Consider the following 16,169-nt stretch of genomic DNA (forward strand, 5'->3'; position numbering starts at 1 on the left):
CATGAACTGCAAGTGCATACGAGGAATGGTACTGCGTGCTTCGTCCAAACCATAAACATAAGGCGGAAAAATGGAAAAAATGGCCAAGATGGAAACTTGGGGTGGACCTTGTTTCATTGGGCAGAGCGAACTGACCTAATAAAGTTTGCCGCTTGCCTCTTGTTGCTGCCATAACTTTCGCTGTGAAATCAATTTTTCATTTTGAGGCAGCATGACGACGCAATTTTTCCACTCCCAGGACAATATATGCTGGGCAATTGTCATAGAGGACGTGGAAAGTGACTCCGGAGCAGACAGTGTAATGGTTTATATAATGCCGGCCAAAACTGAACAACAACATAACATAAATATGCTGCAAGTGGCTCGGAAAGAACAAAAGCCAGATGGTTTTGACTTTTATGACTCATACGCAACGATGCACAGAGTTCGCCAAAACAAAGTGCAGCAGACAAAAGAAAGTCCTTTGCCAAGTTGGCAACTGAGATTTGCTAGTCACAAAAAGCATTTAACTGAAGGATCCCAATCTGAACACAAAACTCAATTTGCGACCTTAAAGATTAAACATTAGGTCCTGCATTAGTCAAACATGCTGTAAATCTGAAATAGGTTAAATTTGTTTGTCAAAACTTTGAGAATTGTATACTGTATATCAATCTTTCCTTTAATATTTTAATAAACCAAGTGCTAAAACTATAAAGTATAAATGACTCTCAAGGTATAAATGGCATTCAGGTACCACATAAAAAAATTGTTGGTTTAATATTTCAGTTGATGTTTTATATTAATTGGCTTAAAGAATGTACAATTCAAAGCTCATGTTGATTAATGAAAAATTAAAGATATAAACAACAATTCGGTTCCATTTTCGGTTCTTCCATTTTTAAAGGCTGGTGCTGGGTAAGTCATAGCTCTTCTCGAAGTCATTATTCGACCATCCCTGGATTCCGTCCTTCATCTGGCTCTCGATATCCTCGTAGGCCACCGCCATTGAAACCACGGTGTGGAAAGGATTTCGCCTCTGGCGGGACTCCGTGATTATAGAGTCCACCTTCTCAAAGCGTCCCAGGAGGCTAAGCAGTTTTTTACGCGTTGCCTCGATTTTGTAGCTCACCACGTCGTCCGGAAGCAGTTCTGGTTTCGGGGCTTGGGGTCGGAATTGGGGAATCAGCTTGGGCAGGGTGTAAAAAGGTCCTTTGCGATGCGATTGACTCATGATTACTATGCAGTAATTTATAGAAAAAAGAGTTGAGACGCTTAAAAGACACCAATCGCTTGATTTTCCCTTTGACAAATAATGTCAATTAAGCTTTAGACTTAAATGATAGTGTGCCCATTCTATGAGGAAATACCTATCCCTTTTCTGAAAGACCTTAGTTGGGTCAAAAAGGACAAGATTGCCAACAAATCAATTTTTCTGCTCCCAACACTGTTTCCTGTAGAATTTTGTACTCTTTTCAGTTATATAAATAATTGATAAAATTATAAATTATTATTAAAATATAATAATATTACTTTAAAATTTTAATCTTAATATTTAGTTAATATTTAATTTCAAATGTTCAGAATATCAAAATCAGTTATGACTTTTTTTAAGCTGCTCACTTTTTTATTCGGCTTCGTTGTTGATCAACTTGCTGTCGTTATTTCGCAATCCTCTTGAACGCTTCTCTGATTTTCTCAATCAAATTGAATGCAGCTCGACGGCTTTAGCGCCGATTCTGACAAAAGATGCCAATGGCAGTATCTTAAGTCGATTCGGGCGCCAAGAAAAGTGTTGGTTCAACCGACAGCTTACTCAAAATATGTCAATCAAATTCAGCTTTCTGTCTCTTCTTCACCACCACGGCTCAGGCAAATATAATGCCAAGAATTCAGTTTTAGAACTAGAGTGGGGTGTCCCACCGACTAGACACTTTTCTGGCTATTTTGCATGCAAATTAAATAAGTATTAACAGCAGCCAAGAACTTTAATACTGAAACGAACTTATGCAAAGCTCAAATGGGTTGTTTCGCTAGTCAAAATACTTCAAAGCTCCTTGCGGCATTTACATAAGTAAATATTAAATATAAAAGACTGAGCTAACGGTCTTTTTCACAGGCCATCAACAAGTTTAAAACGTGATTGCACATTTTAATTGTTCTTTGAAGCAACTTGCATAACATTCCTTACTTACAATCTAAGAATATTTTCCTAAAAGCATGGGTTTTAATAAAACGAACACATAAGCGGATTAAATGGTTAGCAAATTGTTAAAAATATTTTATTTATTTTAAATATTCACTATAAAAGCCTTATATAATTTGTCATCAATTTAGACCCGATTGAATAAAATTTTTGACTATCTCAACTCCGATTCTATTTGTTTGATGAAATTGAATATGGAAATGTTGATTTTGGTCTTAATTAGGACAACAATTTTACCTCATAATAATTGAATAAAAATCTGTTGAAAAATTACAACACCCTCAATGGCTAATGATAAATTTACAAAATTCCAAAACGGCGACATGTGGTGCCACTCATCCTCCTCCCCTTCCCAACTCCGAATACCGTATCCCCTGGAAAATGGCAACTATCCCGCTGAGCAGCTGTGCTCTACCAAATTGAATGTGTCAGATGAGAAAACAGGGGACCCAGACGGGTGTTTTCAATATAAATCATTGGCCAAATAGTTGCGTGCTCGCATTAGTGGGCCAAATACCTGGCTGCGGCGAACAAAAGTTTTTCGCATTTTAAAGGAGAATTTATTTGCGAATTTCGGGCACGTCGTTCGAGGGCCGCCCGCAAAGTTGCGGTTAATCAATTTAAAGTTGCAGCCAAAGAGCAACGAACATGGACAGATGTATCCCAGACGCAGGCACATACATATGCATGCATAAATTTCCGAGAGGCCACATCAAAGTTCATTGTTTGCCACCGGCAACGTGACACGGCCGTTTGGGGTATAAATGTCTTTTGTTGGCTGCTAATTGTTCGAGTTCCTGTCCAAAGGGTCAAGTCGTGTGCGTCGTTCTTCTGTTCAATTAGGGACACGTTCGTAGCATCACTTGACACGCGCTTGGTGTCATAAATTAATCCAAGCCATGAGGACAGAGATAGTATTTAACTAAAGTTATAGAAATTAACCCATAGTAAATATTATTAACTTATATAATAATTAAAATTTTTTTTTTGTTTAATTACCTTGTGAAAATTGTATATACAAACGTTTATAACTTTCATTTTAGAAGATACAAAAAGCAAAAGTCTGTGACATTAATGGAGTGCTCAAAAGTATCTCTACATCTGGGAAGCGGTAATAAATGTTATGATAATTTCTAACAGTATCATTCCGCTGGTATAATCTTAAAAGCCATAACTAATTTCGAAGGAATCAGGATGCTTGCCATTAAGCAAAGTCCCAACCCAAAGTCACCGCCGGCGTATGCGCGACATTAATAACAGGCCAACAATCCCGCACCTGCTGTGTACCGAAATTTACACACAAAAGCCATGTTAACTGAAGCAAATATTTCTGCATTTTGCTGGCAAAGTACTTAAAGCATTTATTACGCAGCTTTTCGTTTGCGATTTATGAGTTTTTAAGCATTCGCACAGAGCCCCCGGGCTCAGGCCATATATTTTAAGATATATACACTTTTAAGCACTCTTTTAATTTTTGCTGTTAATTTCCACCTATTTCAGACGATGCCAGACTGAGGCGCAATCATGCTACACTTAAGGCTATTCGATAGCTCCCTCTACTACACGCTGGCCTCCGCCTCGGAATCCTCGGGGGTGGCAGTTGTCTCCTCCACGGAAAGGTCGTTCAATGGCAGCGCAGAGGCGGTGGGCGGTCACGGTGGCACCTCGCCACCCACTGACGTGGCGGCAGTTAATCTGACATATTTCACACCTGCGATATCACACGTGATGCTGGCGCCAACAACGATAGCAGCAACGACAACTTCGGCCACAATGGTTCAGACGACAGCGGCGCCAAGTCACGACTTAGAATCGGGCGGCAACTCCACATCCAGCGACGCCGGCGAATTTGACAATTTAAATTCGTTCTACTTTTATGAGGTGGGTGATGCAAAACAACGAGAATATTCACAAACAAACTAATTTATTTATTGAAATCACAAGACCCAGCTGCACATTGCGATTTCGAGTTCTAAACATTTGAACAGTGGCACAATAAGTGGTACTTTGCCTTACATTTTTAATGCCGAACATGATATTCAAGTATTTAAATTCAACCCACGTTTGTGGGGAGAGAAATCATTCGTGTTTAGAAGTTAGGTCGCAACCCATTTAAATTCGAGTTAATATCATTTATTCAGTAGAATTATTTCTTTGACAGCAAATTATTAAAAAAAATTGTTTGTTTTTTATTTAATTTTATTATGAAATAAATTTGTATTTATTAATTTTTCCAGAGATAGAAAAAATATATAAATAAAGGAAAAACAGATTTTTTAACAAATGGCAGTCCAGTTGAAATGAATGTTATATCATTTCTAAGAAATAAACAATCAACAATAAACAATTTTAATTTGATTTACTATTTTGAGGTGTGTGAGAAAAACAGAAAGACTATTGGCCACTTATCCAGTTTTTGTGTTTTGTTTAAAAGACGCATCTATAATTCCATTTAAATCGGCTCACTGCAGAAAACATTCGAACATTCTTTATGTTTTGAATAAATTGCTAAACAATAAAAAATAATTTTCTATTTTAATATGCTATGAAAAATCCACTCGCTTATAGAAACCGCTTACCTCAGTGCATTTCTTTCACAGTTGAAAACTACCTTTTTTTTGGCCAAAAGCAGCAGTCCGAATTTTTTGTAGCTGCTTGCTGAAATCAAACAAAGGATAGCTGAGAAGAAAGGGTCACAAAGTCACAGCTGTCGACGCTTGTTGCTTGATGGAACAATTTTCAATTTGCTACTGTTTTTCCTTTTCGCAAAGGAAAATCAGCGAGCTGAGCAAACTTCATTTCAAGATGACAATCCAGCCAACCAGCAGCGACAAACAATAAAACGCCAAATGTCATTTGGCAGCTGGAAATTAAGAAAATCCACGAAGAGGCAAAGTTTTTTGGCTGGGGCATATGATTTGCATATCTGCAAGGGATGGGAAAGAACATTCTTTATCAATGAAGGGCAATCAATCAGAGAGCCCAGCAGATCGTGACAACAACTTCGATTAAACTAAACTTCCGTTCGTTTCTCTTTCGGCTGCCATAAAATGCACGCCATGAATGTAATGAAATTTCCATACGCCCCATCGTATAAATCACACCATTGTTGGAACGGAAGTAGCCCTCGACCGAGCCAATTTCCAGGCAGCCAACATCCAAGTTAAAACGCGCCAATCACTCAAAGAGTGTGCGTGCGTATATGGGCGATATAAATTCGGGCTTATTTAAATGAGTCCTTTCCAGGACCACAAAAAAGAGGAGACAAGAACGCAGGCTGTGCTTTGGGTGCCGCCACACCATATGGCATGCTCTTTGACAAAGAGCGATGTCAAGGATTTGGTCTCCCTGCCTGAGAAACCAATGTTACAATCATCTCATGGTGGCTTAGTCTTATGGATTTGATGTTCTTCATAGTTGGGTCAGGCAATAAAAAATATTATATTCATTGGAGCTATGAAAAATACTTTTGAATGTACGAGTTTATTGAGTTTCCAAACATAACAAACATATAAATTATACTAATTCTTTAATTTGGAATCGTTTTCCAATGTAAATGATTGTTAGTAAAATTAAAATTTACTACATTATTTAACGAAATATATCACACCATCTTTTTAACAGTTGACTCAACTTCTAATGGAAAATGTTTACAAATTATGCCTTTCTGAAGGAGGGATTAGCAAACTTACATTAAAATCATGTATATCATATTAAAATACTATCCCTTGTTAAAACATATAATTAAATCAATCCTTTTCAATGATTTTACCTTAACCCAAAATAAGACCCAAAAGTATTTATTGTTGGATTCTATTTCTTTATACCCCTGTTAACAAGCCTTTGACAACTAGCAGTAAATGAAAAATAAATAAGAAATATTTTACATGGGTCTGATGGACTTCAAAACGAGAGTTGCTTTTGGTAATCTGTCACACAGAAGGAGTCAAAAAAAAGGAGATAAAAGCGATGGCAAAATGTTGGCATAAAAAGGTCGCTGAACTGGCAATATTTTCCCTAATGCCGTGAGAGTCCCGAATGTGTATGTGGATGCTGGACCCCAGGCATAAAGGGATCTCATATGATTTGCAATTCAAATGGCTTAGTTGAGGATTTGGCCTGACCGGCGGTCATCCGTGGCACAATTGTGATTGGTTTTTCCATTGCTGAAATCCCATGAAACCCCTTGCTAACACTATTAAATCATGTTTAGGTTGCTAACTGAATTCGCCATCCTTGTTGATGTCTCACCTTAAAGATGAAGACTCGGACATTTAGACCGCTTGACACAGATATGCCAATTACAACTGCATTGGGAGCTGGGAGCTGGAAGCCGGGAGGTTGTTCCAATGTCACAGTGTTGATGCTGATGTTGATGTTGACCATGGCCAACTGCGCAGTGCTGTTCAATAAACGAGAAATCGGATCTGGGGGCATTAGACGACGCAAATAAACGGAATCGAACGAATTTTCCGACTGGAAGCGACTTTCCCTGAAAGAATCGATAACATTGCGCCATTTTATGTTTGTTTGTTAGCCGGAGGAAACGATAGCATATTATGCAGCCGCACATTTTGTTTGGTCATTGAGGGAGATTCGTGCGCATGGGAGGAAAATATTACAGCTGCGAGTGGTCCTTGGCTTATCCTTCACACATCGCGTCTCAGCTTATTACTCCATAATTACATATGCTCTAATGAGACTTTCGCCAATTCAAGGCGCCCACGATCAGATTTTCCCAGTGCCACTCCATCTAATTTTAGCCCGGACCTCATGTGGTCGCTTGCTATAACGCATATATTAATATAACACATTTTAGCTACAACAATGGCGGCCCTAGTGGGCTGGCTAATGTAGCCATCAAAGGCCAAAATTAATTGGCATTTTCTAGGGTGACAGAGCAAATATTTTAAAAACGAAAAACACTGCCTGTTTGCATGCTGATAAAAGTCAAACAGCTGTCAATATAATAATAGTGGCTAAAATGGCCTTTACATGAGGAGTGTGGGTGGGTGTAAAGAAAATGCCGAGCCGGATATAATTTTAGCTAGGACACAAAATATAGCTTGAATTTTATTTTAGCATATATGTTGTCCTTCATTTTAAGTGTTATTTGAAACTGATTTAATAGAACGAAAATTAACGTTAATAATTGTTATCATTATTCCAAAAATGTTTATATTTAAAATTTTGTTTTTAAATCTTGCATTAATTTTATGCACATTAAAGCTTTGAAAATTCTTGCCTGCAAGCGAAATTTTCGCACCCACCGCAATTTCCTTTGCTTTGGCAAATATTATTCTGCGAAGATGCGTCGATTCCAAGAACTCATTAATCTAGCGTAAAAACGTGTCTTAAGCTTATTTGCCAAGGAAAATTAAGCATGTGCAGGGAGCGGAAAGGCGAGACTTGACGCATGTGAAATATGGGACACATGTCCTTGTCTGCGTCTGGGTTCAGAACCTGTTTCTGAATCTGGAAGGTTAAACACTTAGTGGCCACAAAGCAGCATCATTAACCGACTGACTGAGCTGCAAGTGTGATTCCCTCATTTTCCCCACTACTTTTAACCATTTTGCCGTTTTTTTTAGCAATTTAACTTCCCTTTGTCGAGAGCTCTGGACAGTTTTGCAAAATTACAGCACTAAGCGGCTTGAGAATAAATTTACCCAAGGACTGGCGCTTAGTTGAGCTGCTTGTTTATGGTACCCGGCTTTGAGTGTTTGCCCAGCCCTCGAGCCAGTAAATAAACATATGTGCGAACTGCTTTTTGGCCCGAATTTGAGGTGAAATTACACTTGCCGAGCTTTAATGCAAATTAAAGCATAATTCCAGGCGCATGACACGCGTGGTTGGGCTTAATTACACTCTGTTGACAAAACAAAATGCCCACAAGACCATCAAGTGCTTGAGTGGCCAACGAGCTGACCTCAAATGTGACCATGGGGACCGAGCGGCGCTTACTTGGCTAAAAATGAGTTAACAACATTATTTGCCCATTGCCCAGCGGTACTGCGTTACTGACCACTGTGGCCGTTCAACATCAATTTTATTAAAGCTGCCAAGATGGCCGCAGGTCCTTGATGACTTCTGCCTTTTGCGGAACCCTTGGGCCCAGCCCATAAAACAAGTTTTGACAAGAGTTTTATCTGGCACGTCTCCTGTTAGTTGGATGTGTCATAGCGATTTATAAGGATTTGTCGCTACCAAGAATTGCCACTGGCAGATGCAGTGAAAAGAATCGAGGAAAATGTGACAAAGAAGTAAGGAAAATCTTAAGTGGAGTAGATGACTTTGTTTACTCAAGTCGTATTACATTTAAGAATATTTTCTTGAGCGTTAATAGCTTCCGCCATATTAAAATTTAATGTCAACTGAGCATATTTATTCAATAACTTTGACTATAATATAATCGTTGGATGGCCTATGCTATTAAAAAAAATTTATAAGCCATAAATCAAACAACGAAAACTTCAAAGTTTATTACAAGAACATGGGTATTAAAAAAATATTCACTTTATTGAAACAATTGATTGCTTAAACATTACTCAAATGAAAATCGGTTTATCGCAAATAAGTCTTCTTAGCTTTCTCTCTGTGAGCCATTTCCTAACCTCATTTCGATAAATTATGAGAATTGTTTTCACTTGGCATTGAAAGTCAATGCACTTCCGATACTTAAATCTTACCCTGATGAGGCCTCAGGATAGGTTTGTTGGCATTTCAGCTTCGCTGATTTCTGGCAGCAAATAGTTTAGAACTCAGGTTCAATCTCGGGTTCATTGGACCCACTTGCATTGGTGATTATTTCCAAAAGACTGTTCAAATTCCCCAAGGTGTCACTTGACCAGCAAAATCAATAACCATCCTCAGCCAGCTAATTGTTATAATTTGCCTGCTCGGCTCCCAAGTCGCCGAGAATTTGAGCCGGCTCGTCATTGGCTATAAACTTATGCGAAACAATGAAAGTGTTAATTTCACAAATATTTTCTAGAACACAGAAAGGGTGTAGGGATGGATGGATGAGGAGTTGACTTAATGAGTGCTCAAGTTAATTGTTGGTTTATTTGTCACGCTCGAACTTTGAACTTGGCGCAAACATTAAATGGGGAGTCTGCTCCAAAAAGTTTTTTACAACCAGCTCCCTCAAAAAGGGTTGACTTTTATAGCCCAATATTAAAAAGTAAATCGATAAATTCCTGTGGAGGTTCGCCTTTAGCGATTCTTTGTGAAAGAGCGAAACGCATCTACATATGAGCTATATTTCCCGGGAAACATGCCAAAGGAGAACCAAAAAACTGGAAATAATAGAAAAGCCAAAGAGCTTCACTTTCAGGAAAAGCACTCCAAACTGTTTGAAAGTTTTTATTACAGAGCATTTCGCATGCTTTTCATTAACCGTAAAAATCAAATAAAAATGTAAACTTCCTTTTAAGGCCTGGAAAACCTTTTTACTGTCCATAATCAATCTTTAAGCATGTCCTCTTGGGAGAGTTAACCGCTATAAATAACCACAGGACTAAAACGCCCAAGTCTGGCAATCCAATGCCACGCCCCGGTCGTGTCTGCACATAATTTGTGAAATAAAATACTTGCGGCTGGGGCGAAAGCCCCAAATTGAAACCAAATTAAATTGCAATAAATCAACATGGCGTTAATAGCGTTCCAAACAACTGATAACCATTAAGTGGGCGTCGTCGTGGGAGATCGCCATCTCTGAAATCGAAGTAAACAACAGTGGGGAATCCTATCCCATCCACATGTGGGTTTTGCTTAGGTGCTTGCTGCTATTTGTGCTTCCTTTTTACCGTTTAATTGATTTGTTTTCCCCGCTGTGCCAAGGCGGTATTTTGGGAGCTTCATCTGATTCTCTGTTTCACCCACCCGCCGGCATCGATTTCAAGCTGCTGTTTGCTTTTCATGACTCCCAGTCACAAGCATTTCTGCAATCAGCGAGGCGCAAACAAAAGCCGAGGGCCATTCCTGCTCCAGATTGCCAAATGCTGACAAATGTGTGTTTTATTATTGGTACAGTACAACTTCCATAAATCCATACATCACTATAAAGCTAAATTTAATTTAACATAAAATATCAAAACGTTTTTTATGTTTTAGTTGAAAGATAAAGACGCGGAAAGATACACAGATATTTTTTTTCAATTTCAAGACAGAGCTCAAGTTGCTCAACAAGTATAAAGTAATTCTTAAAAGTTTCCAAGACATAATAAACCCATTTTTTAGGTTACCATGTATTAGAATACAATTTAAGCAATTATAAACCAAACTTTACACATTATAATTAAAGTAATGACCAGCTTTGACAGTTTATGATACTCAACTGTATTCTTGTTTTGTCAGGGGAATCGTACTCATAGGAAAACAAAAGTATACCCAAAACAATTTAACAATAGAATCGGACAGACGCAGACCCGCATTCATCATAACAGATAAATGCACACATATCCTTGTGCCTTATTTCTCATTTTTCCACCGAAGCATTATAATCATACTCCGGAAGCCGACTTAATGACTGACATCAAGCGACATTTTGTGCAACAATAAGCTGCGGCGATAAGAGCCAAAACAATGGGGCGTGACTGTCTGTTGAGAGTATCAATTCCCCCACACACTCAACAAAATAAAATGTAATTTCATTTTCATAAGTAGCAAAACGCCCCTCACTTCTGTAGACAGCGCGCAACACAAAAACTGTCGACATTCAGCATATATCTCAAAGTGCGAATGGAAAGTGCGGGTTTTCCCCTATGGAAAAGCCCGCAACTACATTTTCGCATCATTACAATTTGCATGCATAAGCAGCCAGAGCTGGTGCACACAATAAATTTTGCATAGCCCAAGTCAATTACAGCTTTACTGCTACCGCTTCTGCTGTGCGGTGGCTACACTGCGTATGAGCAATGCAAGGAGGTAACCCAAAAAAGCTAGGGAAGTAATATGAAACACACGACTGCATTTGGACTACGACTACAAAAAAGCAACAAAATGGATGATGGGGTGGCACTTAAAAAACTGTAAAAAAAAAACAGGAGCAGCGAAAAAAAGGCGATTGTGTGAATTATGCAAATCGTAAAAGCGCTGAAATCCGCGCCTAAGGGACCAGATGACCCCCAGGCTAGATAATTGCAGTAGAATGTTTGGAGTTTTACGACACTAAGCTGCATGCTAAAGAGGGAAATCCCCGGAGCGGAGAACATTCATCTTCAGCTCCATCGCCAGCTGGTTTTGTGCAAGGGCGCGAAATGCGCTTAATGAGAGAATGCATGCAAAAGGCGACAAACCAACGTCGAAATTATGCTCAGTAAATACTTAAAGTGCGGCAGCGTCACAAAAAGTGTCAGCAGACAGGGAGAAAGAAATAGAAAGTAAAATGTGGAAATTTGAAGGAGGGGAGATTGGTATATCCCCCGGCCGAGACTGAGCTATTTACATAGCCTGGGAAGTACAAGTAGGTCAACATCTCACAGCGCACCAAAGTATGCAATGAATTGTGTGGAGCTTTAAACTAAATTCAATTAAATTACTTTGAGAGATGTTTATAAGCAGAGAAAACATTTTTTTTACCAAATTATAAATATTTATTCCAGTTTTTAATTTTGTATTACTGCTAACCTTAAGGTAGCCTAATCTTAATTTATAGACAATAATTTTAAAATTAAAAAATAACTTTTATTTTATAAAATATTTTTAGATTAGCATTACTTTTTGTTTTGATATGTTATCCCAAAAAAAGGTAGAAGGTATGTAGAAGTAAGAACAAGACCTTCCTGGTTTATTATACGAACGACATATATATGTAGAACTTTGAAATCTAGACATCATTAAACTTTAGAAACCCCTTAAGGTTTTGACCTCCATTGCGTTATTTAGGGCGCACTAAATTTACTTGATAAAATCAAGTTTCAGTTGAAATTCACTTACAAAATTCAAAGAATTTTTGCAGGTTTTTGCTTAAAATTTACTTGAGCGAGGGGTTGCATATGTGAGACGGTGGGCAGACACACCTATAGAAATACACAATTTCTTTCGCCATCGCGAGGAAGACCGAAAAAGCCACATCAAAGGACGGGAAGTATACGCCAAAAAAGCTTCAAAGTGGCAAGACAAGTGAGGGGGCGGAGATCCGCTGGCGTTGCAGTCGATGGGCCACGTCATCTACGCAATTTCGATAAAATTGGCACAAACATCCCCCTTTCCACCCGACACTTTTCGATTGGCTCTGTCATTGCCAAGTCGAGAGATGCCAAACAGCTTCCGTGTGTTTACATCTTGTAATATTCCCACAGCTTTGTCGGGTAAAACCCATATCAAAATTTGATTTAGAGCTTTATTTACACTTCCTTGCTTACGTTTATATTTCTTAAAACTGAATTCTTCAGAAACAAATCATTATTAAGTGTAAGTAATTGAAAGATACTCCAAAGTTAAAATTTACATTTGAATTTACAACTTGCTAATTTATCAAATAAAAATAAGCATTATAACTTTTTAAAGATTTTGTCTTTATTTAAATAACAGTAATGCCATTGTCTAAAAATTAAGAAATTTAAACAAATGAACATTAAAATGGAAAAAGAAAAGGAAACACAGTTTCTTTCTGTTTGAAAAACAAGAAGCTATATAAATACCTACAAGTCAAACGGATTTGGTTTTTGGTTATTGAACATCATAAATCAACACAGAGTACTTTCTTTACCTATTTGACATATGGTTCTATGGTACTTGCAGTCTTCACTAAAGCAGATCAGGAGGAAACTTCAAAGCAGGACTCTACCAAGGCGTGTAAAAGTCGCGTCCTGCTTCCGTTTTCTACGTGAGCACTGTCAAGTGTGGCAATGTGTGCGTTTGGGTGTGTGTGTACGTGCATAAATGATTAAGTGCGTGCTTGCATTTGCTGGCACATCACGTATACGCCATGTATTTTTGCCTTTGACACAAAGCACTTTATAATGTCAGCTCCCACATACACATAAAGCAAGACATTTACTGTTGCATTTCATTCCCATTTCACATTGTATGACAAATAACTTGTTTTCAATGAAGAGTTTTCATTGTAATTATACATTACGCTCGAGTTTCCAATTAAGGTTCAAATGTCAAAGCACGGCAATAACTTACTTTGTATTTTATTATTAAATTTTCTTGAAATAGCAGCAAAACAAAAAAAAAATGTGTAACAACATATACAGAGTCTTAACTTAAAAATATTTTCCTTTCAAATGTCAATTCAATTTATAACATGTTTGAAAAGGTTTATACAGAAAGTTCTTCAACAAAAATAGAAGCAATGTACAAACATATATTTTATTACATGTACCACAATTTAGATTTAAATTAGAGTTAATTGCTTTACAAATAACCCAAATTTTATGTTGCTTACCCAACGAACAAGTTACACAAGCTGGTAATAAAGTCAGCACCACCATCTTCCCCACACCAGTGCACTCTAACTTTATGTGGGAGTTCCTCAACAACAACAGCCGCAGAAATTTGCATAACAGAACATGGCAACACTTTTCATTTACACACAAAATTACTTGACTTGGCACCTCCGACAACGAGTAAGGCCCAAGGAAATCAGGTCTTACTTTAAATGGAATCAAAGCCAGCCGCCAAGTGCGCTCAAGACACATATAGAATATGTAGTATATAAACGTTCACAACGGTGTGAAAAAGCGGAAAAATAACAAAAAGGAACAAATCTGTAAGCTGCAGAAGCAACAAAATCAAAAATAACAACTCTGGCGACTAGTTCTTGGTCGAAAGTCCTCTGGACTGTAGACTGCGGACTCCGAAAGGACTTGACTGCCAGCCAGGCAGTGGCCTTCCACGTCAGACAGTCGACCGACTTTGCCAACTTGTCCGATCTGCTTCCTCGTGAAGCTGGTGCATTTCCGGCCGCCTACCCCTCTCGTCGCTCCTTTGACAAGTGCCAGTTGTGGAATTTTAAATTAAGAAAAAGTTTACTTAGCTCTCGATAGGTCTTTTGCTGGTCCTTTTGCTCTTTCTCGGCCTCGGAGCTTGTCTTTTCGTTAATCGCTAGGTGCTGCTGTCATTGGTTAAATAAAAGTTAATTAAATTCACCGAATTCCTGCGGCGGATGGGGGGAAATGGCATTTGGTGTAGTCCCAGTTTGAGTTAAAGCCGATACATCAACAGTACACACTTACATTTTAGTTTGTCTTCTGCTTCTTTGCTTTTCGAATAGCTTTAAACAAATGTTGGTTTCAACTTTGTAGTCGAAAGTTTCTATTTTGCTTAGTCTTTTTGGGTGGCTTTCGCCAGGGAAGTTCATCCAAAGTTGGACAACAGGCTTCTAATGATGTCTATGGGCATTAGGTGAGTTGCTCTTTTAGCTAAAAAGTTTTTCGCACTGGAAAAGTTCTTTACTAATTTAAAAGTACATTGTTTCATAAATTTTACGTCTACATTTAATTGGGTAAGAACTGTATCACCCAAAACCACTTGCACTAATTTAAGTTTGCATTAAGGTGGATAATCCTAAAATCCTGAGAAATCTCCTATTACAAATAGGTATATTGCGCCCCAAACTCGTCTTAAAGTCAAAGGAATCGTAACGTTTTGGAGTGCAACCGAAATAACTATTGTGACGGGTGTCTTAAATGTATAAACAAAAACCGAAAAACATAATAATTCACCGTGAGTCCGTCAGACAAAGACCAATCTATGACAAACCCCAAATCAAGTTGTCTGCGAGAGCATATCAAAGCGCTTACTTAGTGACTGACAGGCAGTGTCTAGTTAAAATCTGGCTTCACTTTCGACGCCCAGTTGGCTGTCAACTTATCTGCTGACCACACAAATAGAACGATTTGGCATGCTACTTAATGCCCTGTCCACCAGCTCATTTGCCAGACGATGGCGATAACCAGACAAGGATACTATAGATACTATATGGTCGGGGACGGCAGGACATGTGTCTGATGCTTATGTGTTAATTATCGCCGGGCCCAAGGGAACCCAACTCAAGCGGTAAATGGCTGGGAAAAATATTCAAATTTATGCCTGACTTGACTTTTGGTACGTATCGCAAATGCCTATGTTGTTTATGCAAATTGCCCGCCACTCACACACACAAAATATACACATACACATACAAAGGCATGTTGGCCATAACTTCCGCCAAACGCAGCAGATTCTCCACATCCTATTTCTCGCCCGGGGGCAGAGTGTAATTTGTTTTGCATAGTTTTAGGCGCGTGCTTGTATTTATTGTTGGTCTGTTTGCCTCTTGTTAACATTATTGCACACAACAAAATTAATTTGGAAAAACTCAAAAAAGGTTTATTTTTGTTTTTTTAGTTTTTAAGATTAAATAAACAATAATTTGTTTATATTCCGTAACCACTTCCATAACTATTTGTGATTTGGAAACTTGGAAACTTAGCTTATATTTATAAAAAAATTATGTTTTTAAACAGGTAAATATAACATTCAATAGTCGTGCTTTTAGAAACCCAAATATTCTCGAGCGCAAGCAATTTAAATAAAGCTTTTTAGCAATTTTCTTTTATCAATCCATCACCATCTATTTTCTCAGTGTAATACAACCTGACCCTTGTTTTCCTTTTGTCTGGCTTTTTCTGCTCCGGCTGTTATTTTTGGCCTACACTTAATTCGTCATGTGCTGAGGTTATCTAAACATCAGTCCATTTCAACTCATATTTATGTTTGGTCTTTTAATTTATTTATACACTGGACACATTTGCATTGCAACACCAGTCCACTAGCCTATCTATATGTTTCTTTTATGGCCATCTTTGGACCAACTAGCTTAATTTATGTTCGACTCATTTGATTAATGGATTTCGTTGACCCCAAAATTTACGAGTCACTAGCGTAGCAATTTGAGACTTTGCCCTAAGATATTTTTTGTTTTTTTTTTGCCAAAAATATATCGACTCGTTTAGTAGGTCAGTTGTCAGTGGGGAAAAGAAAATTGGAG

The 16,169-nt window shown here is 38.1% G+C and overlaps 2 protein-coding genes across 2 annotated transcripts in view; one reads left to right on the top strand and one right to left on the bottom strand.

Annotated features, from left to right (window-relative positions):
* Positions 1-16,169, top strand: part of LOC108147097 (cardioacceleratory peptide receptor) — a 37,030-nt gene that overhangs the window by 11,811 nt on the left and 9,050 nt on the right. The window contains exon 2 of the mRNA XM_017273383.2: positions 3,686-4,066. Within this exon, the coding sequence (XP_017128872.1) occupies positions 3,710-4,066 (357 nt within the window). The 5' untranslated portion in view covers positions 3,686-3,709. The remainder of the gene's footprint in view (positions 1-3,685; positions 4,067-16,169) is intronic.
* LOC108147081 lies at positions 820-1,276 on the bottom strand. The gene has a single exon (XM_017273370.2). It carries the CDS (start codon positions 1,211-1,213, stop codon positions 881-883), a length of 333 nt encoding a protein of 110 aa, XP_017128859.1. The 5' UTR covers positions 1,214-1,276; the 3' UTR covers positions 820-880.

Source organism: Drosophila elegans, unplaced genomic scaffold (assembly GCF_018152505.1).
Source record: "Drosophila elegans isolate 14027-0461.03 unplaced genomic scaffold, ASM1815250v1 contig_476, whole genome shotgun sequence".
In the NCBI taxonomy this organism is placed as follows: domain Eukaryota; kingdom Metazoa; phylum Arthropoda; class Insecta; order Diptera; family Drosophilidae; genus Drosophila; species Drosophila elegans.

Excerpts from the sequence above, each read along its gene's own strand:
- LOC108147081 (XM_017273370.2), bottom strand. The coding sequence starts at position 1,213 with ATGAGTCAATCGCATCGCAAAGGACCTTTTTACACCCTGCCCAAGCTG.